This window comes from Peromyscus eremicus, chromosome 3, assembly GCF_949786415.1.
Source record: "Peromyscus eremicus chromosome 3, PerEre_H2_v1, whole genome shotgun sequence".
Classification (NCBI taxonomy): Eukaryota; Metazoa; Chordata; class Mammalia; order Rodentia; family Cricetidae; genus Peromyscus; species Peromyscus eremicus.
The window spans coordinates 142,766,320-142,790,896 of NC_081418.1; the positions used below are offsets into that span (position 1 = coordinate 142,766,320).

At 43.9% G+C, this 24,577-nt stretch overlaps 1 protein-coding gene, 1 non-coding gene and 1 pseudogene across 2 annotated transcripts; 2 read left to right on the top strand and 1 right to left on the bottom strand.

Annotated features, from left to right (window-relative positions):
- The first annotated feature begins 326 nt into the window (after positions 1-326).
- Positions 327-24,048, top strand: Crebl2 (cAMP responsive element binding protein like 2). The gene is made up of 4 exons (XM_059256964.1): positions 327-634; positions 19,924-20,121; positions 22,853-22,997; positions 23,933-24,048. The coding sequence occupies exons 1-4, from the start codon at positions 620-622 to the stop codon at positions 23,944-23,946; spliced, it is 372 nt and encodes a 123-aa protein (XP_059112947.1). The 5' UTR covers positions 327-619; the 3' UTR covers positions 23,947-24,048.
- LOC131906175 (large ribosomal subunit protein eL21-like) lies at positions 9,688-10,319 on the top strand (annotated as a pseudogene).
- LOC131907507 (U6 spliceosomal RNA) lies at positions 17,806-17,915 on the bottom strand. Its single transcript, XR_009378416.1, has one exon. It is a non-coding gene; the product is annotated as a U6 spliceosomal RNA (small nuclear RNA).
- Positions 24,049-24,577: the final 529 nt, after the last annotated feature.

Below are 24,577 nucleotides of genomic sequence, written 5' to 3' on the forward strand. Positions count from 1 at the left end.
GCTTCCCAGAAGAGGGCCTGTTTCCAGTTCTCCACCTCCAGCTCGGCCTCTGCAGGGCCTCGAACTGTCTCCCTTCTCTGCAACGTCCCACCCTACCGCAACCAAAACATTATTAAGACTAAGCGTTGTAGTCTTGGTCCAGGTCCGCCTCCAGGGCGCTCCTAAGCCACAGGAAAACATACAAGCCAGCAGAGGCTACCTGGACGTCGTAGTTCCCTTTCCAGTTAGCCTCTCAGCGACTATGAGAAGTAAAACTACAACTCCCAGAATTCCGCAGTGCTATGGCGGCCGAAGAGGCCAATTGGCCAGCAGAGCCCCGCCCCCTTGGGTTGGGCGGCCAGCCAGCACCTCTGTAAACACGCCGGGGGCCTGTCATGGGGCGGGTGAAGGAGGCGGTGGCCGAGTGGGGCGGCGCCTGGGGCAGCCTCCAGGGTCCGCTCTGCCATTCCTGAGCTGGTCCGGGTCCCCGTGACCGTGGCTTCAGGGAAGCGAACTGTTAGGCGAAGGAGGAGGCACTCAGAGCCATATCCCCTTCTTCCCCGGGGCGGGGGCCGGGCCTGGCCGGCTGAGGCGGGGGAGGGCCGGGAGGGCGCCAGGCCGGGCCGGCCTGTCTGCGGAGATGGATGACAGCAAGGTAAGTCCTGGGCTGGCCGCCGCCGCCGCCTGCTTGTCGCCGCCGCACGTAGTCCCGCCGCCCAGCCTCAGTTCAGAAGTCCACGAGCACTCACGAAACACCTGCCATAGATACCAGTGTGCCTCGGGCCCTTGGCACCCCGCCAGGACATTGGGGCGCACCGGGCTGCAGTTTTCTAGCAAAGGCCTTCTTCTCCCTTGCAAAATTTTCACTCCCGGGGTCACCGTGTTTGCTAGGGGTTCCAAGGAGTGCAAGCCCTGACCTGCAGGTCGAAATAAGTGAAGAAACTACCGTGCTTTTTTCTTTTTGCTCTGTCTTGCCCCCTCCCAGCGTTTTCCAGTTGGGAGAGATTAATTAGTGCATCCTGAACCATAATCACCCTTGGTGGTTTTCCCTCCTTCCCTCAGCCTCGCTCACTCAATGCCCCATTCATATAATCAGTTCACTCCCCCCTCCCCAACCCGAGCTGTTTTCCTGTGGTTGGTTGGAACGGTGCTTAGCTCCTGTTGCTATCTGGCCAGAGCCTGTAATCTAACCTCTAGAAATCTTAAGAAAAACAGTATTTTCTTTCCCGTTTTAATCCAATTTAGTGCCCCATCTCTAGCTATGTTTTAATCGCTAGCGCACTTTCTATGACTATAAAATAGCGCTCATTATGGGATAACTAATAGACTTGTGGTTCTGTCTTCTCATATTACTCGTGCTTCACATTTCATGAAGACAGGAGTGGTCAGAGAGTTCCTTATTAATGTTTTATGATGTCTGGGAGCTGGGCCTTTTAAGGATTCAAACTTATCAGTTTGTCTCTTTTTGTGGAGCCGGGTCTTATGTAGTCCAGGCTAGCCTCAAACTCTCTCAATAGCAGAGGATGATCTTCAGCTGATCCTCCTGCCTCTTCCACCTGCCAAGGTTGGGATGTCCAACGGGAACCTCATGCCTGGCATACATTTTGTCAATATTTAAAGCTTTCTTCCCTATGCTTTCCGAAGTCTAATTCTTCATAGTCTGTTATATTCCTTGGGAGAGCTTTTCTTCTAGGACCCTTTATATATATATAACAACAAAATTCTGTTGCTATTAAATTTTTTTGTTGCGCCTATCCTCAGACAGGTGTGGGGGGGGGTCCAGTTTATCTTGGCTGGTTGTTTTATTCTTTATTAACGCTTCCCTTTTATGTGGAAGGCTATGAGAAGAGTGATAGAAAGGAGAGCCCAGCACTGTAATCTGCCTCCTGGACACACCTAGGAGAACCAATGGCTTATGTAATTACAAACCCCTCCTCTTACAGGAAGTGGTATTTTCAAAATAGAAAGGGAGAGTTCTGAAAGTTTTCCAGAAAATATTTTTCCAGTCTTTGCTACCTTGATCTTTCACTGTTGATTCTGAAATGAAGGCTGTAAACTATATCCATTATCCTTCCCAGAAAATAATCTCGAGGATGCTGAAAGAATGTAGTATTCACCTTTCCCAACTGGAGACTTTCACAGGATGTAATTTCCAGTTGTATTTTTTTCCCAGACCTTTGAAGTATTTAACAGCCTTCCTAAGGTCTCCAGTAATTTCAAACAAAAGTACATGTGATTTTTGAATTACTTTATTTATAAAAAAAAAAAACCCACATACAGTTTTTTGTTTGTTTTCGAGGGGAGTGTTTGTTTTTAGAAAAAGAGTCTTTTGTAGCCCAGGTAGCCCAGGTTGGCGTCCCAGTTTTCTATGAATCGAAGGACAGCCTTGAACTTCTAATCCTCCTCCCTCTGTCTCTCAAGTGCTAGGACTGTAGACTTGTGCTACCATACCTGGGTGTATGTGGTGCTGGGGACTGAACCTAAGGCTATGTGCATGCTAGGCAAGCTCTCTACCAACTAAGTTATATCCCCAACTCCATAGAGGTTCTTTTTGAAACTAGCATGTGATAATGGGGTTAGAGGCAATTTTATTTAAATATAAAATTTTATTTAGTAGTATAACTTAAAAATGCTACATAATAGTGATTGTTTGAAACAGTGACATTAAGATTGCCTGATGTACTCGGGCTTCATTAACTAATGTGCCCCCGGTGTGTTCACCAGCCAGTGCAGATGTACTGTTGCAGTTGGGAAAAAAAGTAGATCATAAGCTAGAATCTCGCTGCTAGATTGAAAACCTAGGAAGGAGGGCATGGGAAAGTACTGAACAATAGAATCAAATTCCTAGAGTCCTCTTAGGTTTGTTAGGAAGGAAAAGCTAGCTAGATTACTGAAGCTCTCTGATCTTCTACCTAGTCTTAAATGAGGCCACTCCCTTCCTTGGAGGCTTGCTCAGACTGGGTTTGAGAAGTTGCACCTAAGAGTGGTTAGGACTGACTCTCACACACAGTCAGTATTCAGCATACACAACCTTATCATATTACCAAGCAGAGACATCTGTGGGTTCTGACATCCTTGTTTTAGTCATTGCTAAGTGACATTTGTAGCCATGTTTGTGCTTACCTATACCCCAGACAGGACAAGAGCAGCATGATGGGACATAAGATGAACTTGAGCTCTGTCCTTGCATTGTGTGACAAAGGTCACTTTCTAAGGCTTCCTGTGCATCTTCCACTAGGAAGAAAGAAAATAGAGATACTCTATTTTAAATCATAGGTTCTTGTGGTTTTTTTTCAACTTTTATGTTTATTGAAATATTCTAAATCAGATGTGTTCTTGCCTTCCTCTGAGGAGTATTGCCCAGTCCGACAGTATAGGACAGCTTTGTTGAAGGAGTGCGTCAGCTACTGGCCACAGTGTTAATATGGGTCACCGTTTCCTTCCTTCTCTCCGCCCTGTGCTACACACTACTGTGTAGACGTGAGGTTTCTCACTCTCTGCTAACCTTTTGTACCCATCAAGGGTCTCTGTCCTTGATAGTAATTCTAAATAGGCAGTGGTAAGGAGATTTAACTTCAAAACAAAACCCTGACATTCAAATCCCGACATTCTCCCCATGGCCCCTTAGCTATCCTCTGCCACATTGGAGCCTTCCTCCTAGAAGTGTCATGTAAGCCAGCAATCTGCTCCTGTTCCTAGCCTCCTCCAGCAACACTTTCCACAGCACCAAGATAGAAGAGCTAGCACATCTGAATACGTCTGGCAGTAGATGTCTGTGCACCTGCTTTTCTGTCCATGAACTTATACAGGAAATTTGTCCATGAACTTGGGTACCTCCACAGTTAAGTTAGAAACCAGATCCAGGCATGGTGGCACATCCCTGAAACTCCAGCACTTTGGAGGTAGAGGCAGGAATATCAGGAGTTCAGGGCCATCCTCAGCTATACCTGGAGGTCAAGGCTAGGCAGGGACACACAAGACCCTCCTCACTCCTCCTTGCCTTCCTCAAAAAATAAAACAAAACAGAAACTAGGTAAAATCTTATTTAAGATGTTTTACTCTTTAAGGGCTTCAGGAAAGCTTGCTTGCTTGTTCATTAATTTATCAAGTACTTGTCTACCTACAGTGTACCTGTAGTAGGCAGTAAAGCTGGAAATTAGTAAGCACTTGTAGCTATTTTAAAGGAGTTTTCATTGCTGTGGGTGAGGCAGACAATTAGAACGGTAACTACAGCCAAGAGATGAAAAATGAGGGTGATGGTCAGGCATGGTGCTGTACACCCTTATCTCACAACCCAGGCAGACCAAAAGTTCAAGATTTCTGGAATTCCAGGCATGGTAGCACAAGCCTTCAATCTTAGGCAAAGGTAGGAGGATTTACATGGTAAGTTCCAGGCCAGCCATGGCTATGTAATGAGACCCTGTCTCAAGTAAAGAAGTTGAAGGTTATTGTCAGTTTGAGGCTGGCCTGGGAACACATGAAACCCTGCCTCAAAAAAAAAGGAAAGAAAAAAATACACACCCACACTCAGCAAGAGCAGTTTCAGCAGAGTAATGATAGAGCAGACAACAAACCATGTCCATTGTGGAAGAACTAAATGGCAGAGAAGCATACATGGTAAGTGTAGACCATTGAGCCCAGTCAGGCATTGCTAAGGTCCGCACAGTGTTAACTGTACAGTACTACTTAGCTCCAGGGTCAAACAGAATAGCTCTGTGTGGCCCCAGGATAGACCTGAGGTGGAAAGGGGATGTGAGAGTTAACGCTGGGTTTAGAGATGCTACGTTTTCTTCTTTCTCCTGATAGGAGAAGCTGGCAGAAAGGTTAGCAACAGGAAGACGTGGTTACACTCTCTTGCTTTCTGAAACTCTTGTTTTAAAAAAAAGTCCTAAGCCACACAGTGACACACAGTGAGGGAAGTCCCTGAGAGCCCCAGAGAGAGCCACTCTCCTGCCATTTCTTGAAGGTGGAGAAGGACAGTGGCTGGGACGCAGCTGTCTCTAACCAGCAGGTAGTACAGCTGTGCTGTGTGTTTCCAAGGGAAAGGTGAGGTGAGGCCCTTTCTCTCTTGGTTGAGGTTGTGGTACCACTTCTCTTAACAATGGGATCTTTATTGAGTTGCCTTAAGGAGCATTATAGTTAGAGATGTGATTCCAGCACTTGGGAAACGGAGGAAGAAGGAATGTTGTGAGTTCAAGGACATTCTGGGCTACACAGTAAATTTAGGTCAGCCTGGGCAATCTCAAAAAACAACCAACTAAAAAGCACTAGAGCATTTGAATGTAAATAAATGCATAAAAGATGGCAAAGTAGAGTTTTACAGTATTTGGTTAAAGTGTTTATTGAGCATAAGAATAAATTTCTGCCTCTTCCTGTAAGCCACCTGAGGTGACCTGTGAAATAGTTCACTGTACTCTTGACTCAGAAAATCATGCAAACCAAGAGGCTCAAATCTAGGGGCTGGAGAGAAAACTCAAGTGGTTAAGAGCACTGGCTACTCATCCAGAGCACCTGGGTTCAATTTCTAACACCCAAAGGGTGACTTATAACCACCTGTAACTCCAGTTCCAGGGCATCCAGTGCCTCTCCTGGCCTCCAAGGGCATGAGGTACTCATGTGGTACACAGACTTACATGTAGGCAAGCATCCATACTCATAAAAAATAATTCAAACAAAAAAATTTTAAAGGTTCAAGTCTTCACATTTACTTTAAGATCACCTGTGAAACTGCCCAGGCATCAAAGATGTGCATATCTGAAAAGCCACCAAGTGTCTGAAAGATGTCACTTTAAAGAAGCAGTGTGTGCGTTTTGGTGGTGTAATACTAGAGCTGGTGGTTGTGCCCAGGCTAAACACTAAGACTGGACACAGGGTCAGTGACCCAAAAAGAGTGCTGGACTTTTTACTGCACATGGTTAAAAGAACAGAGAGCAATGCTGAACTCAAGGGTTTAGATGTAGATTCTCTAGTCACCAAACACAAAGCACCCAAGATATGTCCTTAACCCACAAATGAGCTCCCCTGCCCCGCCACAATGAGATGATCCTCACTGAAAATGAACAAGTTGTTCCAAAGCCAGAGGAGGAGGCTGCAAAGAAAACATTCCAGAAGAAACCGAGACACAAAAACTTGTGGCACAGGAACAAATTCAACATAAAAATATGCAAATAAAGGGTTTTTGGTTTTTTTTTTAATAAAGGATTGGGTTTCCCCTTTTTATCTGAAAAAGATGAGGATGGAAGTGTTCGTGTGAAGGGGTGTGGTGTCATGAGATAGCACGGAGGGTGCCTCACTCAAGCCTGAGTGGACAAATAGTGCTTTCTCATGCGCATCCTGGTTTAACCAAGAAAAAAAAATCCTCTTTCTTCCAAAAGACTGGAGGTAAACAACAACAACAACATCTTAAGAGTCTTTGGAATAGGATTAGGGTTTCTTATTTTGAGACGCCCCAGAAATTCCTACAAAACACACAACTACAATCACGTCCTGGCTTCTGCAGAAGTTAGAGCTGTTCCCTGAAGTCTGAGCTATCTATAGTATCCTCAGGCCTTGCAGAGTTTTTACTTTCTGTTGGCTTGTTTATTTACCTATTTACTTATTGATTTACTTTGTTTTGTTTTGTTTTTTTCAAGACATGGTTTCTCTGTATAACAGCCCTGGCTGTCCTAGAACTCCATTTGTAGACCGAGCTGGCCTGGAACTCTCAGAGATCCACCTGCCTCTGGCCCTGGAGTGCTGGGATTAAAGGCATGTGCCACCACACATGGCAATTCTTGGCTTTTTAAGACTCCTAATTAAAACATGTTGGGTTCTCCTGGCCATAACATTTGTTCTCATAAGTTTCTGTGTCTATACATCCCATCATGGGGATGAGGACTTTGTGCATGCTAAATAGATGCTCTATTAAGCAGTATTCTCAGTCCATGTGCCTTTTTTTTTCTTCCCTGTGTAGCTGAGGGTGACCTTAAACTCCTGCTCCTCCTGCCTCCACCTGAGTGCTGGGATGAGAGCACACATGTGCACTGTACCAGCTTCCATGTGCTGTCCTGATCCTTCACTTCTACTCTTCATTTTCCTTTAAAAGTATCTGCCTCGGCTGGGCAGTGGTGGCGCACGCCTTTAATCCCAGCACTCGGGAGGCAGAGCCAGGCGGATCTCTGTGAGTTCGAGGCCATCCTAGGCTACCAAGTGAGTTCCAGGAAAGGCGCAAAGCTACACAGAGAAACCTTGTCTCGGAAAAAAAAAAGTGTCTGCCTCAGTGTAGAAGGGGGTGTGCACATGCCACTGCACACTAACAGATGTCAAAGGAAAACTTGTGGGAAGTTCTTTCCTTCCTCCATGTGAGTTCCAAGGATTGAACTCAGGCCCCTGACCGGCCAAACCACGTTGTCTGCCCTACGTTGTTGCTTTTTGTTTTTGTTTTTGTTTTGTTTTGTTTTGTTTTGTTTTTCGAGACAGGGTTTCTCTGTGTAGCTTTGCGCCTTTCCTGGAACTCACTCTGTAGCCCAGGCTGGCCTCGAACTCACAGAGATCCGCCTGGCTCTGCCTCCCGAGTGCTGGGATTAAAGGCGTGCGCCACCACTGCCTGGCGTTGCTGTTGTTTTAATCACAGCTTTATTGAAAGATAATTCATGTATCATAAATTCACTTCACATACAAATTCCTTTTTAGTATGTTCAGTGTTACATGGCAATTGCTACTAGTTCTGTTATATTTCATCTTATGAACAAACTAATGCATCCACACAGTGCAGTGTTACTCAGTAACGAAGAGAAACATATGAAGCTATGAAAGGTTCCATGGAGTTGTTTAAGACTCCAGGAGCCTTAAATGCGAATTACTAAGCAAGAGAAGTCAATGAAAAGGCTGCATGCTGGTACTTCTGTGTGACAGTCTGGGAAAGGCAGAACTGTGGAGAGAGGAGTAGGTGGGGCACAGAGGACATTAAGGGGAGGACTGTGTGACACTGCATTGTCAGGTCGTGTGCTTTTGTCAAAACAGACTTGCACAGAAGCATGAACTCAAGTATGGACTCCAGTTGCTGACAGCAGGTCAGCATTAGCTCATCAGTGTTAACCAATGTCCCATCCTATCCCATGAGGCTATGAGTGCCGTTACTACCCTCTTAATTGGGTTGTCTTTTCGTTATTGACTTTGGAGAGTTCTTCAATGTGCTGGGTACAAGTCCTTTACCTTAAATATGACATATGAATGTTTTCTACTCTACTGTGCATTGTCTTCTTACCTTGATAATGTCTTTAAAGCACCAACTTTTTAATTTTGATGAAGTTCAGTGAGTAATGGTTTTGACTGCTTTATGTTTGCAATATCACAGCTAAGAAAGTATTGCCCAGTGAAAAGTCACAAAGAGTTTGATGATTTTAGTTATGATTATCATCCCTTTGTTTGTAGTTAAATTTTATTACATTGTTTATTTGGGGGGTATGTCTGTATCTGTATGCGCATGTACAAAAATTAACTGGAAGGGCCAGCAACATGGGTTAGAAGCGCAATACAATTCTTTTTCATGTGGCTACCCAGCTGTCCTAGAACTCTATTAGTGGGACTGTTCTTTCTCCTTTAACTTTTGTTGTCAGCTGGGTATGGTGGTGCATGTGTTTAGTCCCAGCACTCAGGAGGCAGAAGCAGGTGGATCTTTGAGTTTGAGGCCAGCCTCATCTCCATATCAAGTTCCAGACCAGCAAGCATTACATAATGAGACTCTTTGACTCAAAACAACAATTAATAATAATAATAAATTATTTTGGTATTTTGGGGGTTAGGAAGCTAGAGATTAAACCCAGGGCCTTACACTTTCAAAACATGTACCTGTGCTAAACTGGTGAGCTACACCCACCTGTACTTTCTGAGAATGAGTTGACCATGAGTGTGAGTATTTATTCTAGATTCCTAATTGTTTTTCATTGATATAGTTGACTGTAGCTAGAGTTTTCCTGCCTGGCCCACAGTCAGGACAAATCTCTCTCACCTGCCAGTCCCACAGCTGTCAGACCCAACCAAGTAAACACAGAGACTTATATTGGTTACAAACTGTATGGCCATGGCAGGCTTCTTGCTAACTGTTCTTACAGCTTAAATTAATCCATTTCTATTAATCTATACCTTGCCACATGGCTCGTGGCTTACTGGCATCTTCACATGCTGTTTGTCATTGTGGTGGCTGGCAGTGTCTCTCTGACTCAGCCTTCCACTTCCCAGCTTTATTCTCCTCCTTGTCCCGCCTACACTTCCTGCCTAGCCAATGGCCAATCAGTGTTTTATTTATTGACTAATCAGCAACAGATTTGCCATACAGAACATCCCACAGCAGTTGACTAAGACCAATTTCCAGAACTCTCCTGGTGGAAAGAAAGAAGCAGCTCCTACAGGTTGTCATCTCACCTCCACACACATGCTATGGCGCATGCACATGCACACATAAATAAATAGATAAATAAATGTGAATAAAAAGAAACACTTTCCGGCTGGGCGGTGGTGGCGCACGCCTTTAATCCCAGCACTCGGGAGGCAGAGCCAGGTGGATCTCTGTGAGTTCGAGGCCAGCCTGGGCTACCAAGTGAGTTCCAGGAAAGGCACAAAGCTACACAGAGAAACCCTGTCTCGAAAAACCAAAAAAAAAAAAAAAAGAAAAAGAAAAGAAACACTTTCCTTTTGGGCACAGCAACCATCTTCCAGGAACTGGCCAAAATGGCAAACACCAAAGGATAGAGGACGGGCACTCACTATATGTTCACTAGGCCTTTCAGGAAACGTGGAGTTGTCCCCTTGGCCATGTACATGTGAATCTACAAGAAGGGTGACATTATAGACATCAAGGGAATGGGCACTGTTCAAAGGGGAAGGCCCCATGAGTGTAAACAAGGCAAAACCAGAAGAGTCTACGACGTTACCCAGCATGCCGTGGGCATCACTGTAAACAAGCAAGCTAAGGGCAAGATTTTTGCCAAGAGAATTAATGTGCAGATTGAGCACATCAAGCATTTTTAAGAGCTGAGAGAGCTTCCTGAAGTGGGTGAAGGAAAACGACCAGAAGAAAAAGAAAGCCAAAGAGAAGGGTACCTGGGTTCAGCTGAAGTGTCAGCCTGCTCCACCAAGAAGCACACTTTGTGAGGACTAACGGGAAGGAGCCTGACCTGCTGGAGCCCATTCCATATGAATTCATGGCCTAATAGACAAAAAGATATAAAGGACCTGGACTGTATAAAAAAAATGAAAAAGAAACAGGCTGCAGCTTTAGCACCCTGCAGAGAGCAGTGGGTATGGCGGTAATAGAGTTGGTTGCACATCAAATTGCTTGTTTGCCGGTTTTTTAGATTTATTTATTTTATGTGTATGGGTGTTTGCCTGCATGTATGTCTGTACACCATGTGCGCAGTGCCTGAGGAGACCAGAAGAGGAGGTTGTATCCCCTGGAACTAGAGTGGCTCAAATGTTATGAGCTGCCATGTAGGTTTTAGGAATCAAACCTGGGTCCTCTGCAGGAGCCACAGTGCTCATAACCACTCTATCTTCAGCCCCAAAATTGCTTTCTTATTTTCATTTTCAGATTTTCCTTGATAGTGAATAGACTAGAAACACAATGGTTCTTTGTATGTAGATCTTGTGTCCTGCAACCTTGCTGTACTCATTCATTTGCTCCAATAGTTTTTGTGTGGATTCTTTTGGATTTTCAACATGCAAGATCATGTTATCTAAAGACAGAAAATTTGGCTTTTTCATTCTCTATCTGAATTGCCTTCTGTTTCTTTTTCCTGTTGACTAAGAGTGGTGAGAGAAGACACGATCCTTGTCTCACTTCTAATCTTTGGCAGAAAGCATTCAGTCTTTCCTCAACAACTATGATGCTGTGGGTGTTTTCTAGATGATCTTTATCAGACCAAGAAAGTTCTCCCTGTGTTTGCTCTATAGTTTTATCATTTAAAGGCTTTAGACTTAAAAAAAAGTTCTTTTGAGTTGCTCACCAGTTCTGAGAGTGTGAGGAGGCGGCAGCTGCTGGAGGATGCTGTTCTTTGGCCTAATTGCAATCAATTAGGGATTTCTTCTGAGACTTGAGTTAGACGTGGGAGTTCAGATAAGTGAGGCTGTATGGCTGCGGTGAACACTTCAAAAGAAGATAATGGATTTATCAGGAATGAAGAAGAAGAGCTTTCAAGGAGTCAAAGGAAATAAAAAGCCCATTGCTAGGGCTCTTACCAAACCCAAGGACTGCTCCCGTGACGGCCCTAAAGCTGGGGCTAAAGGCATCAAGCAAGAAGCACTGCCAGGGACAGGACTGAAGAGGCGCAGCGCTTCAGGTGCAGATAACAGCACCAGGTCCCTGTGCAGCTCAGCGTCCAGCTGCAGCTTGGGCCTGAGCAGGGGCTCGGGAAGCTCCAGGATGACCCACAGCCACTCTGCCTGGTTCCTTAATGCCTGCACGAGACGGGCACTCCTGCCCTGAATCCAAATCAGCTGAAAGAGGACAAGGCAGAGCCCTTCCTAAACCCACCATGAAGATGTATTCCATCTGTGGGAAAATCGAAACGATTGCTGTACCTATAGAAAGGATGCATCCAGGGCCTGAGAGATGGCTCAGCAGTTAAGAGCACTGGCTGCTCTTCCAGAGGACCCAGGTTCAATTCCCAGCACCCACATGGCAGCTCACAACTATCTGTAACTCCTAGAGGATCTGACACCTTCTCACCAATGCACATAAAATAAATTTTTAAAAAAGGCTGCATCTTCGTCTTTCCAAAGGCTGCACATATGTAGAATTTGAGAATCCAGGTGAAGCTGAAGAGATGCGGAAACACACAGGTGGAGGACAGATTGATGGCCAGGGGATCACTGCTACTGCTGTTTGCCTCCTTGGTCTCGGCCACACCTGTGGCTATTCAGCCCTACAGGAGAAGGCTGCCACTGCCTCCCATGTGGTGCAGATGACACCTTGGATGAAGAGGAGGTGCTGCTCCTGTAGGCTCAGGTGCCCTTTGTGCCAGGTCTTGCTTTCCCAGTCACCAGCATCACAGGAGCTGGTGTTTAAGCAGGGCTGCTGAAGTTCCCCTGTCACTTAGGGTCTGCTCAGCTCAATTTCATCACTTCTCTAACCACAGAATTGGTGAGGAAGGGTCCCTCGACTGAGAAAGCTTCCAAGGCAGCAGTTGAGACATCTGTCTGCAGAGGTACTTTGTGTGTGTGCTCTTATTGTATAGTCTATACTATAAAAAGTTTTGTAACTTTTCATCACTTTGGATAAGGCTGTATTTGTACTTTATATAAAGGAAGTGAATAAGTATAATTAGAATGAAAATTGAATCTTGAAAAAAACTTGACTATCTATGTAGGAATTTGGGGGGGGGGTGTCGTTTATTTGACATTGTCTCATGTAACCCAGGATACTCTTGACACTGGATTGACTGACACTCTCTCTCTCTCCCTCCCTCCCTCCCTCCCTCCCTCCCTCCCTCCCTCCCTCTTAATATAGTGTTTTGTAAAATATCTCCAGATGTTAAACTTATCTTTATTCCTAGGATAAGTCCCTCTTGGTCAAGGAGTAGAGTCCTCTTTATGTTACTGAATTCAGTCGTATGGGCTTTGTTTGTTTGTTTTCTGTTTTGTTGTTTGTGACTTAGTTATTAGTGTTTGTGTCAGTGTGCATGTGTATGTGTGTGCAGCTGCACATGTTAATATCCTCTTCTATCACTCTCTATCTATTCCTTTGAGGCAGGGTCTCTCTCTGACTCAGGGTTAGGGTTCTCTCTGAACCTGGGATTTGTATTTTTTCAGCCAGACTAGAAGCTGGCAAGCACCAGTGATTTTCCTCTTTCTGCCTCCCTTAGAACTGGGGTTTATTGGCCTACACTAAATGCCTTGCTTGATATATGGGTGCCAGGATCTGAACTTTGATACTAGTGATTATGCAGCAAGCACCCTTAACCTGTGAGTTATCTTCCTGGCTCCCCCTCACTTTTTTGTGAGATTGAGTCTCATGTAGCCTAGGCTGACCTAATATTCAATTTGTAGATAAGAATGATACTGAATTTCTAATCCTCCTGCCTATACCTCCCACATGCTGGGATTACAGGCATGTGCTAGCATGTTCAGTTTATGTGGTGCTGGGAGTTGAACCCAGGCTTTATGCTAGATAAGTACTCCATCAGCTGAACTACATTCTCAGCCCCTTGTTCCTGTTTGGAGACAGTCTTACTATATAACCCAGCTTGGCCTTGAATATGTGATCTTCCTGCCTCAGCTTCCTGAATCCTAGGATTACCACCCCTGGCTCTTTCTAGGAATTGGGAAATGTTCTTTCCTCTTAGATTTCTTGAGAGAGTTTGTGAAGGGTTAGTGTTCATTCTTTGGTTTTGTGTTTTGAGGCAGGGTCTTGTGTAGCCTGGAAGAGCCTTCGAACTCGACCTCCTAAGTGCTTACAGACATGGGCCGCTATGCCCAGCCTAAGTGTTCGTTATTTAAATGTTGGTATAACTTAGTGGCAGTCACCTGAAACTGGCTTTCCTCTGATTTTCTTAGAACTACTTCAGACTGCTTGTTAGAGGTCCCCCCACAAACACACTCTGCCTTGAGCCTGCTTTGCTGCCTTGCCAAGGGCTCCCCTGCGTGCATTACCATCTGTCTTTGCCTTGGCTCTGATTTTCTACTCTTTCTCTAGCTACTAAAGATGGAAAGTTGGGTTATTGATTTTAAAACTTTCTTTTTAACGTTGATGGGGAATGTCCTCTGAGCAGCACTTTAGTTACATCGTGTAAGATTTGGTATTCTGGGGGCTGGAGAGATGGCTCAGAGGTTAAGAGTACTGACTGCTCTTCCAGAGGTCCTGAGTTCAATTCCCAGCAACCACATGGTGGCTCACAACCATCTGTAATAAGATCTGGTGCCCTCTTCTGACCTACAGTCATACATGCTGTATACATAATAAATAAATCTTTATTAAAAAAAAAGATTTGGTAGTCTGTTTCTCATTTTCATTCAGAGGCAGAAATAATAGTCTGTTTTCTCAAAATAGTTTTCTAATTTCCCAGTCTTCTCTGATTATTGAGAAATATTTTTATCACACTAAATATTTATTACTGTGTACTCAGAATTATGATATTGTTCCAGGTATTTAGTTTCTAAAAGTCATGACATTTTTATTTTAGTTTGACTTAAAAGAGAAAAAAATTGTTTTGTTTTGTTTCTTGAGACAGGGTTTCTCTGTGTAGCCCTAACCCTAACTATCCTGGAACTCACTCTGTAGACCAGGCTGACCTTGAACTCAAGACATCTGCCTGCCTCTGCCTCCCGAGTTCTGGGTTAAAGGTGTGCACCACCACACTCAGCTAAAAGAGAAGATGTTATAAACAGATAGTTCACAGATGAAAGTCTGTAAGTCCCAGCACTCAGGAAGCAAAGGCAAGAGGATCCGTTCAGATGTGAGGTTAGTCTGGTCTATATTGTCATCCTAACTAGCTAGAAAGAGAAAGAAACAAAGTCAATACTTTTTAAAATATTATTTTTTAAATTTTGTGCATGTGTTGGGGTGTGCACGTGTGTGTATAGGTGCCCACAGAAGCCAGAGACTTGGGATCTCTTTGGAGCTGTAGTTACTGGTAGCCGTGAGATGCCTGAAGTGGGTGCTAGGAACCATACTCAAGTTCTGTGCAAAAGCTGTGCATGCTTTTAACCATTGAACCATCCCCCCATTGATACTTCAATGGCTTATGAAATGCATAAAGTTCGGGTGTTACAACAATCCTCTGATACTAACAACTCTCTAGAGCGCTGGTGTACTTAAATACCAGACTGTGGCTGCTACAGAAAGCAGACACTGTGGCCCATTGCAGAAGCAGTTAAGCTAGAGAAGTAGTGGTTATATACCATTAAATCTAATTGTATTGATAACATAAAGTACAGAACCTCCCAGTTAATTTACTATGCCTTTCAGCTTTAAGAAAGGAATACCTGGGGTTGGAGCGATGGCTCTGCAGTTAAGTGCATTGGCTGCTCTTCCAGAGGACTCAGGTTTGATTCTCAGCACTCACAACTGCTTCTAACGCCAGTTCCAAAGCGACCCAACACCTTCTAGTCTTCACAGGCATCAGGTACACAAGTGCTGCACAGATATACATGCAAGCAAAATGCCCATAATACAAAGAATAAATGGAATACAGTAACTGCATATTTTACTATGAAAGCTAAATAGGTAATTATGATTTGTGTAATGGCTATGCTAGATTTAACTCAGAACTCTGTTGTATACTCTGTTCTCTTGCTGGCAGAGATGGCTGTTTTCAACAGCAGCCATCAATGAGTTAACTAGAGCAGCAGTATGTGAAGGAGTGATGCAGCACTGTATGATTGCTGACTCACCTGCACTGTAACATAACAGAGATTGCCTTTTTTAAAAAGAATTATTATTGTAGCTGTGCGGTGGTGGCACACGCCTTTAATCCCAGCACCGGGGAGGCAGAGGCAGGCTGGTCTCTGTGAGTTCGAGGCCAGCCTGGGCTACAGAGTGAGTTCCAGGAAAGGCACAAACCTACACAGAGAAACCCTATCTCAAAAAAAAAAAAAAAAAAAAAGAATTATTATTGAGGTGTATATGAGAAAAGAGAGATCAAGAGTGCACATGTGACATGGCATGCATATGGAGGTCAGAAATCAACTTTTTAGGAGTTGATTTTCTCCTTCTGTCCCGCCATGGGATCCAGGAATTGAACTCAGATCATCAAGTTTATACAAAGAGCACCTTTATTCTCTGTCATCTCATTCATTCTTATGGGGATAAAGTCTCACTATGAAGGAAGCACAGGCTGCCTTCAAATTCCTGAGTTTCTTGCTTAGTTACCTAAGTGCTGAGATTATAGACATATGCTCTGTCCTTCCTCTCCGTGTGTGTGTGTGTGTGTGTCTGTGTCTGCGTCTGTCTGTGTCTATCTTTAGAAACAGGGTCACATTCTGTAGCTGAGGTTGATCATGAACTCAGAGCAGCCCTCCTGCCTCAGCCTCCTGAATACAGCATGTTCTACCATGCCTGGCATTATATATTGCATGTACATGTTGGGCAAGTTCTATACCTCTGTGCTTTGTCAAACCTGGCCCTTTATATTGCTTCCTGAAAACTGTAGCAATCACAAATTCAATGCAGGATTGTTTCAAAATATTGTTTTTAACTTGTATAGTTTACGAAATATAAACATCATATAAAATTGCATAATGCTGAGGTCACTGAGGCCATTCTGCAACTACTAATAAATATTTGGCCCTGGAAAGCTTTCTGGTTATACTGGAATATAAACATGATGATACAGACCAGAAAAGTTTTCAAAGAACCAATTTTTGACAAGTTAAAACTTACCAGAGAAAAGTATGAAAGTAACTAGCTTTTAAATTTTTTTTAATATTTGTGTTTTGCCAGCATGTATATCAAGTGCATGCAGTGCCCGCATCAACCAGAAGAGGGCACTGGATCCCTATGGACTAGAGTTATAGATGGTTATAAGCCTCCATGTTTGTGCAGGGAATTGAACCCTGATCCTAGAACCACTGACCCATCACTCCAGTCCACTGCCAGCTTCTAATATGGTAGTGGAAATGACACTGTCTTCCCCACAGCTATGAACTAGCCTGTCTCTTTTCAAAGGTATCCTGTAAGATTCTAGATGCATAGAAGTGGAATTTGATAAAGGCATAAAAATGGCCTATTTGTTTTTAAAGTATGGAGGATGTTAGTTTTGGTGTTTAGGGCTAAGGCTCTGGTTTGGAGCTCCAGAACCAATAAGTAGATAAATAAATAGGTTTTGTTTTTTTTTTGTTTCTGTTTTGTTTTGGTTGGTTGGTTGGTTTTGAGTCAAGATCACTGTGTAGCCCTGGCTGGCCTGAAGTTCACAGAGGTCCACCTACCTCCTCCTAGAGTATACTGAGATTAAAGGTGTGTGCCACAACACTGGCCTTAGGTTTTTAAATTTTTAACCATTATATTTGGTGATCTGCTTTTTATAGTGTGCTTGGCATTGTTTGTATGTGATACTATTAATGGTCTCAGATAAACAAATGAATATTTCCCTTTAGTTTTATTGCCTTGCAGATTTTACATTTATTGTAGTGACTAACTGCTGGTGTTTCATTTTATACCTTCTCTTTTAGAATTGCCTTAAAAGCACTCAGTATATTGAGGGTATAAATGTGCATTCTTGAGAGTGGTTGTATGGGTGGAGATGAGGATTGAACCCAGGGCTTTATACAAGGTTGGATTCTACCTCTGAGTCCCCACTCTGTCACTGAGCTCCAACTCCACTCTTTCCATGAGGGTGATTTTCAGGGAAAATGGGGCATCATTCAGTCTTGTCAGATGAAGAGATGGACAGTCAAATTGTGGAGAATTAAAGAGCTCTGAGTTGTGAGGCTTGTAAAAACTGTGTCCAAACAGGACTTCCCCAAGAAAGGCGCAGAGTGGCATTGCTGGAGTGTGACTTGGCTTCAGAACCAAACTGTGAGGAAGTTTAAATGTCTTTGTCTCCTAATAATTGTGCCTGTGCAGTAAGTAAATGCAGATCTGGAGTGTGAGTCTGGGAGCAGGTAGAAACCCGAGACAGTCTGGGGCAATGATTGCTGGCTTCTAAAGGCAGGAGGGAACGTTTCCTGAAAATTTTAGGGTTGGTCTGGAGAGGTGGCTCAGCAGTTAAGAGCACTGGCTGCTCTTCCAGAGGTTCTAAGTTCAATTCCCAGCAACTACATGGTGGCTCACAACTATCTATAGTGGGATCTAATGCCCTCTTCTGGCATAAAGTTGTACATGCAGATAGAACACTCATTTTCTTTCTTTCTTTTTTTAATATGGAACACTTCATGAATTTGCGTGTTATCCTTGCACAGGGACCATGCTAATCTTCTCTGTATCATTCCATTTTTTTAAGTATATGTGCTGCCAAAGTGAGCACTTATACTCTTAAAATAAAGCTTTAAAAAAAATTCAGGGTCTTCCTGATTCTCCCTATGGGCTCAATAAATTTGAAGAGCGAACTTATAGCTAAGTCACTTAGGATACATATTAACTTATATCTATATACGATTTAATGTAGGCATTATATATTTTATCTAATTTAAAAATCTTAACAATAAAAAGTGAGTAAGTACGTGTGCACAGGTCGTCCAGTAGCAGCCTCCAGTGGATTATCCCTGCAAATGGGTTCTGCACCGTAGGGCCCCAGGCCTTGCCGCTGTGACCACCACAGAGATATCCACAGTGTACAGGCTCTGAAGCATGGCAGCTACCTTCCAGTGGCTCGCTCCTGGTTACCCATGACCAGTATCTGCGACGCCTGGGCACCTCATCCGGCAACAGCTCCTGCTGAGGTGCTTAGTACTCTGGAGACACCAGGCCCATCCACTGGGATCTCTCCAAGGCTGACCTGGACCACTAGTAGATCAGCTTTTTCGGGAAGCCCATCCTCCCATTCATGGCCACAGTATTGAAGTTTCCTGAGCACTCGCAGAATCCTCCCTCCACCCCCACCTCCACCCCGCATCCCCACCCCACCCCTCCACCCCCAAGCCTCCAGAATCAGGATCACCTGTGGCCTGGCTCCTGAAACCGTGAAGAAGCAGCCAGTTCTCTGGCCAGGCCAACAGCAGGGCCCCATCCTGACCTGGCAGAACCACCAGCCAACCCAAAGCTTCGGTGGTACTAGGCCAGAGCCCCACTCACCCACCCCACCCTGTAAACTAAGCAGGCTGCTAAAAGCACCAGCACCAGCAGGAGCTGGAGAGAGCCCCTTCTCTCCCAGCACTGAACTTTTCTGACCCCATAGCTGTGCCTTGCACTAAACAAAGAATAAACTCTCAGCAGCCATCCTCAAAAAAAAAAAAAAATCTTGAAATATACGTGAGATAAAACCTGTTCGTAGTCAGACCCAGCAAAGAAGTTCTTGTTTGTTCACTTTCTTACGTTAAAATCATGGTAAACTGGGGCTGGAGAAATGGCTCCATGGTTAAAACACTTGTTCTTACAGATGACCCGGGTTTGAATCCTAGTGCCCATATGGAGGCACACAACTGTCTAACTCCAGCCCCAAGGGATCCAGTGCCCTTTTCTGACCTCAGCAGATACCAGGCATACATGTGCTATACCAACTGTGCAGGCAAAACGCCCCACACAGAAAACTTTAAAAGACATTATGATAAACTTAATTTTTTTATTTTTTTAAATTAAAAGTTTTATTTCATTATTTTATGTGTATAAGTGTTTTACCTGCATGTATGTCTGTGTACCACATGCATACTTGGTGATAGAGGAGGCCAGAAGAGGATGTCAGATCCCCTGGAACTGGAGTTACAGATGGTTGTGAGCAACCATGTGGGTGCTGGGAATCAAACCTGAGTCCTCCGCAAGAGCAACAAATGCTCTTAACCTCTGAACCATCTCTCCAGCCCCAGATTTTGAAGTTTTTACTTATTTTAGTTTTCTCAAGGCAATAAACGTGACTGAGATGACTCACTGGTTAAGAGCAGGTACTGCTCTCCTTGCACAGGAAATGGGTTCAGAGCCCAGCGTTTGTGTCAGAGTACACAGAACTCCTTCTGCAGGGGACCCAACACCCTCTTCTGGTCTCCATAGGTAACTGCTCTCACATGCAAAATCCAACACACACATAATTTAAAAACATTAAAAAATTCTAAAATATCCATCTTCATAGGGCTTATAAAGTTGATTATTAAACTATTTAAACTTTATTATTATTGATGAACCTTATCTCACATTCATGATATCAAAAGTATGAAAAAAGTGGGGCCCTAGAAAGACTGTGAGACAGGATCATGCTTTCTTGGCTCTGTAGGCTTCACTTCCTTATTATTTATAAACATTCTCTTTGCTAGTAGGCCACCATAGTTGCTTTTTCATAAAGAAAACTAAGAGGAAAAGCTGATGTCCCCTCTCTCTTGCTGAAGGTGGTTGGAGGCAAGGTGAAAAAGCCTGGTAAACGAGGGCGGAAGCCAGCCAAAATTGACTTGAAAGCAAAACTTGAGCGGAGCCGACAGAGTGCAAGAGAATGCCGGGCCAGGAAAAAGCTGAGGTACCAGTACTTGGAGGAGTTGGTGTCCAGTCGGGAAAGAGCCATATGTGCACTTCGAGAGGAACTGGAAATGGTAAAGTCTTTCAGCAGCAAGACAAACACCCCTCCTAACTTGGCTGTCAGGGGGCACACAGTGAAACAGCAGTTATACCAGTCTTCACCTGTCCCACTGGCAAACGCCAGAAAGAATGCTAGTCTTTTATGCCACATTGTAGGAAAATAGGCATTTTTTAAATAGAGTGCGGGAGGGAACATTAAGGTATTGTTTATGATAGAAAAACAATGGGGACTGGAGTGATGGCTATGTAGTCAAGAGCACTGGCTGCTCTTCCAAAGGTCCTGGGTACAATTCCCAGCAACCATATGGTGGCTCACAACCATCTTTGATGGGATCCAATGCACTCTCCTGGTGTATAGGCATATATGCAGATAAAGTACTCATAAATTACATAAACCTTTAAAAAAGAGCTGTAGCTCTCCCAAATTGAAAAAAAAAAAGTAAAAAAACAAGGATCCCATTTTTAAAAAGAGAAAATAAAAGAAAAAAAAAACAATGTACAAAGGGCTGATAGGATGGCTCAGCAGGTAAAGGTGCTTGCCACCAAGATTAATGACCATTCAATCCCCACTAACCCGCCCGGTGGCTGGAGAGAACAGAACCAGTGCCTGCAGGTTTCCTCTGACTTCCACATGCAGCTCATGGCACTGTAGTAAGTGGGATGAAAGTTAAAAACAATGGGGATACAGCTTAGCTGTAGGGTGCTTATCTAGCATGCAGGAGGCTCTGCGTTTGGTGCCAGCACTGCATGAAATGGGTGTGATGCCACAGCCTGTAGTCCTCACTCAGGAGATGGAGGAGGCAGGAAGATCAGAAGTTCAAGGTCATTTCCAGCTATCTAATGAGCTGGAAACCAATCTAGAATACATGAGACCCTATCTTAACCCACCCCCAAATAAAGACTAAAGAGCACTAGCAGATTGTTCTGCTATAAATCACACTATATTCATATATGAGACTACTTGTGACCAGTGTGGGGCGATCACAATACAGCCAAGTTTGGGGAAGCACTTAGAAGGCTGAGGCAAGACACTAGTACCTGGGGTACCGAGGACCTGTCCCCTAAAATCACAGTGCACACATGTATTTACTGATGGAGAGGGATGCTCATGATGCATTGCTAAGTGGGAAAAGCCACATCATAGTCCATGATTCTGCATGGGAGGCTGCCACTTGTGTTCCCATGAATTTATTTACTTTACATTCAGAGTTTATTGCAATTGTAGAAATGTGAGAGTAGAAAACATAATTAAAACCCTTTAACTGTGAACTCAGGGATGAGGTAACAGGTGAGAGAGGAGATGTTACTACCATGACTGTTGCAAAGCTGGCTTTTCAGAAAGTAATGAAGCTGGGTGTGTGGTACATGCCTGGAATCCCAGTACTTGGGGGATAGGGACAGGAGGATCAGGAGTTCAAGGCCAGCCTCTGGACTCTATGAATAGACTATGTTTAAAAAGAAAACATGCCGGACTGAGAAGATGATTAAGTGAGCAGGGTGCCTGAGGGCCGATCCTCAGGACCCACATAAAGCAGGACGATGGCAGTGCACATCTGTAGTCCCTGTGCTCCTTGGCAAGATGAAGGACAGAAACAGCAGTCTCCAGAAGCTCAGGGGCCAGCTAGGCTGGCCTGTGCAGCAGCAAATGGCAAGTGACCCCTGTCTTAAGGTGGAAGAGGACTAACACCAAGGCTGTCTTATGTGACTTCCACATGTGCAACTGATACAAGCCCCAAGAATTTAAAAAGAGGGATGGTCAAGATGACTCGTGGAGTAAAGCACTTAACACACACAAGCCTGTCAGCCTGAGTAGTTTGAGCCTCAAGAGCCATGTTCAGGTGGAAGATGAGAGCCAGCTCACCAGATTGTCCTCTGACCTCCACATAAATGCTGTGGCATGTAAGCTCACACACACAATAGTAATGAGTACAATGTTAAAGGGGCACTGAGGAGATGACTGGGTGACTCACTGGCCATGCAAGCATGAAGGCCTGAGTTCAATCCCCAGAATCCACATAGCAGGTACAGTGGTACACACTTACAGCCAGTACTGGGGCAGGGGAGACGAGGGTCCCGGGAGCCAGCTGGCCAGCAATCTAGCCAATCAGTGAGCTCCCAGTAAGGGAAAAAGAAGAGTGAGTGATTCAGGGAGACACCCAGCATCAACTGCTAGTCTCTACACAAACTCGTGTGCAGTGAGCGAGACATGCACACATGCACGTGTGCACACATACCCATGCACAAAAGCAAAGAAGTAATAAGGGTATTAAGAGAGGGAAGTAAGTATGCTCCAGGTGATGCTATTCAGTTTATTTTTTATAATACATTACTATTGATATTTATGCTGAATTTGATCTGTTATATGTCATTATTAATAATGATTAATTTAGCTTCTACAGTATAAGTTGCCTGAGGGCAGAATCTTTGATTTGCTTCACTTCGTATACCCCCAAAGTCCATAGTGTACACTGTGGTAGAATGTGTGTGTGTTCTCATACATGTAATAGTAATGTGTACAGCTACTACTGGTAGTTATTTAGTGAATATTTACTAGAGAAAGGAAATCACTACAAGTCTCCCCACACCCAGTACTGGGTATCAAACCCAAGGCCTCTTGCATACTCAGCAAGTGCTCTAGCAGTGAGCTACAGCCAAGCCCTCAGGGGAGCTCTTGTGTCTAGGATTTCCACACGTGCTGCCTGAACTCTGACTTAGCGTCTTACTTAACTGTATTAAATATTTCAGTACAAGCAATGGTGCATGGCAATGGACCAAGGGAAAATCCCTTCTGAAATAAGGGCCCTACTCACTGGAGAGGAGCAGAACAAGTCTCAGCAGAACTCAAGCAGGCATCCCAAAGCTGGGAAGACAGAGGCTAACACCAATTTGTGTGAGTACCAACTACAGGAGCATGCCTGTTAAGCAAGCATCTCAAGGTAGAGTGTGTGTCAACCACTAAGCCGTGTGACTTGAAATCAAGTGAAGCACTAATGTCATTTTAAAAACACTAATCAGCAAGTGTTGTGGCAGAGGAGCCTAAACCCTGAAATGAAAGCCAGCTAAGGCTGAGTGAGGTGGTATATGCCTGCTCTGCCATCATGTAGGAAAACTGCAAGTTGGAGGCCAGCGTGGGCTTCATAGAAAGACCTCATGTCAAAAGACAGAATAAACCAGCCAGTGATGACTGTATGGTAGACAGTCCATAATTTAAAGTGGCCCTCAGAGTGTTGTTAATGCCACTTTCTTTTACTTGTGTTATTACTCACAACTTACAAGGTACTTTAACATTTAACTTAGACATTTACTCCAGTAGTAGTGCTAAAGAATTGTATTCTTAGGTGGCTGTAGCTTAGCAGCAGGCTATGTGTTAAGAGTTAGCATGCTCTAGGCCAATGGTTCTCAACCTTCCTAATATTGTGATTCTAATACAGTTCTTCATGCTATGGTGGTCCCCAATCATAAAATTATTTTTTATTGCTGCTTCAGAACTGTAATTTTACTACTGTTATGAATTGTAAGCTGGGTGGTAGTGGTACATGCCTTTAATCCCAGCAGTCAAAAACAAAAAAATAAAGGTGAATTGTAATGTAAATATGTTTGGAGATAGAGGTTTGTTAAAGGAGTCTCAACCCACAGGTTGAGAACCACTACTCTAGGCCCAGGATTCAGTCCTAGGACAAAAACCAAAACAGGGAAATAAGGAGAAATAGCAGAGTGGCTGGGTGAGGCCCTGGGTCTCTCAAGTGTAACTTTAGAAGCTAGTCTCACAAGTTCAGGCTCTTGCTACAGTAAGTTGTAATTGAGGCTGTTTTTTTTCTTTTGCAGTGCTGGGGAATTGAACCCGTGGCTTCAGAAATGGGAGGTAAGTTCTCTACATGCCCAGCCCAATGTTGTTTTTATATTTGTTAAGGTGAAATTCATGTAACATGAAGTGAACAACTTCAGAAAAAAATCTATCATTTGAAAATGTCAAGCAGAGGCATTGTATATTTACAACGTTACACAACTGTCATCTCTAACTACGAATATGTGACCACCGTAAAAGAGAACCCTGGACCATAAAACAACCCTTTGCAGCCATGGACCTGAGGTCCTAGTGGATTAATCCATTGTAGATATTTTGTATAAATGGGATCATTTAGTATCTAATGCATCTGACTTCTTTAACCTAATCCTAATCTTTTACCTAAGCCTAAACTTTTCGTGGTTGATTCATGTTATACCATGTATAACTCCATTCCTTCTTATGGTCCATTATTTTATAGATGCACATGCCACGGTTGTTTATCCATCTATCCATTAATAGGCATTTGTTTCTACCTGCTGGGTTCTGGGATACCGTCACCACTGCTGCTATAAACATGTGTATACAAGTATTGGTGTATGGGCTTGACTTGTTTGGGTGGGGTGCTGCAGCTCACTGTATAGCTGGAGAACCTGAATCCTCATCTTCCTGTCTTCACCTCCCAA

Coding starts and splice junctions, on each gene's coding strand:
- Crebl2 (XM_059256964.1), top strand. Junction 20,122..22,852: donor TTCGAGAGGAACTGGAAATG/GTAAAGTCTTTC, acceptor TAAATATTTCAG/TACAAGCAATGGTGCATGGC.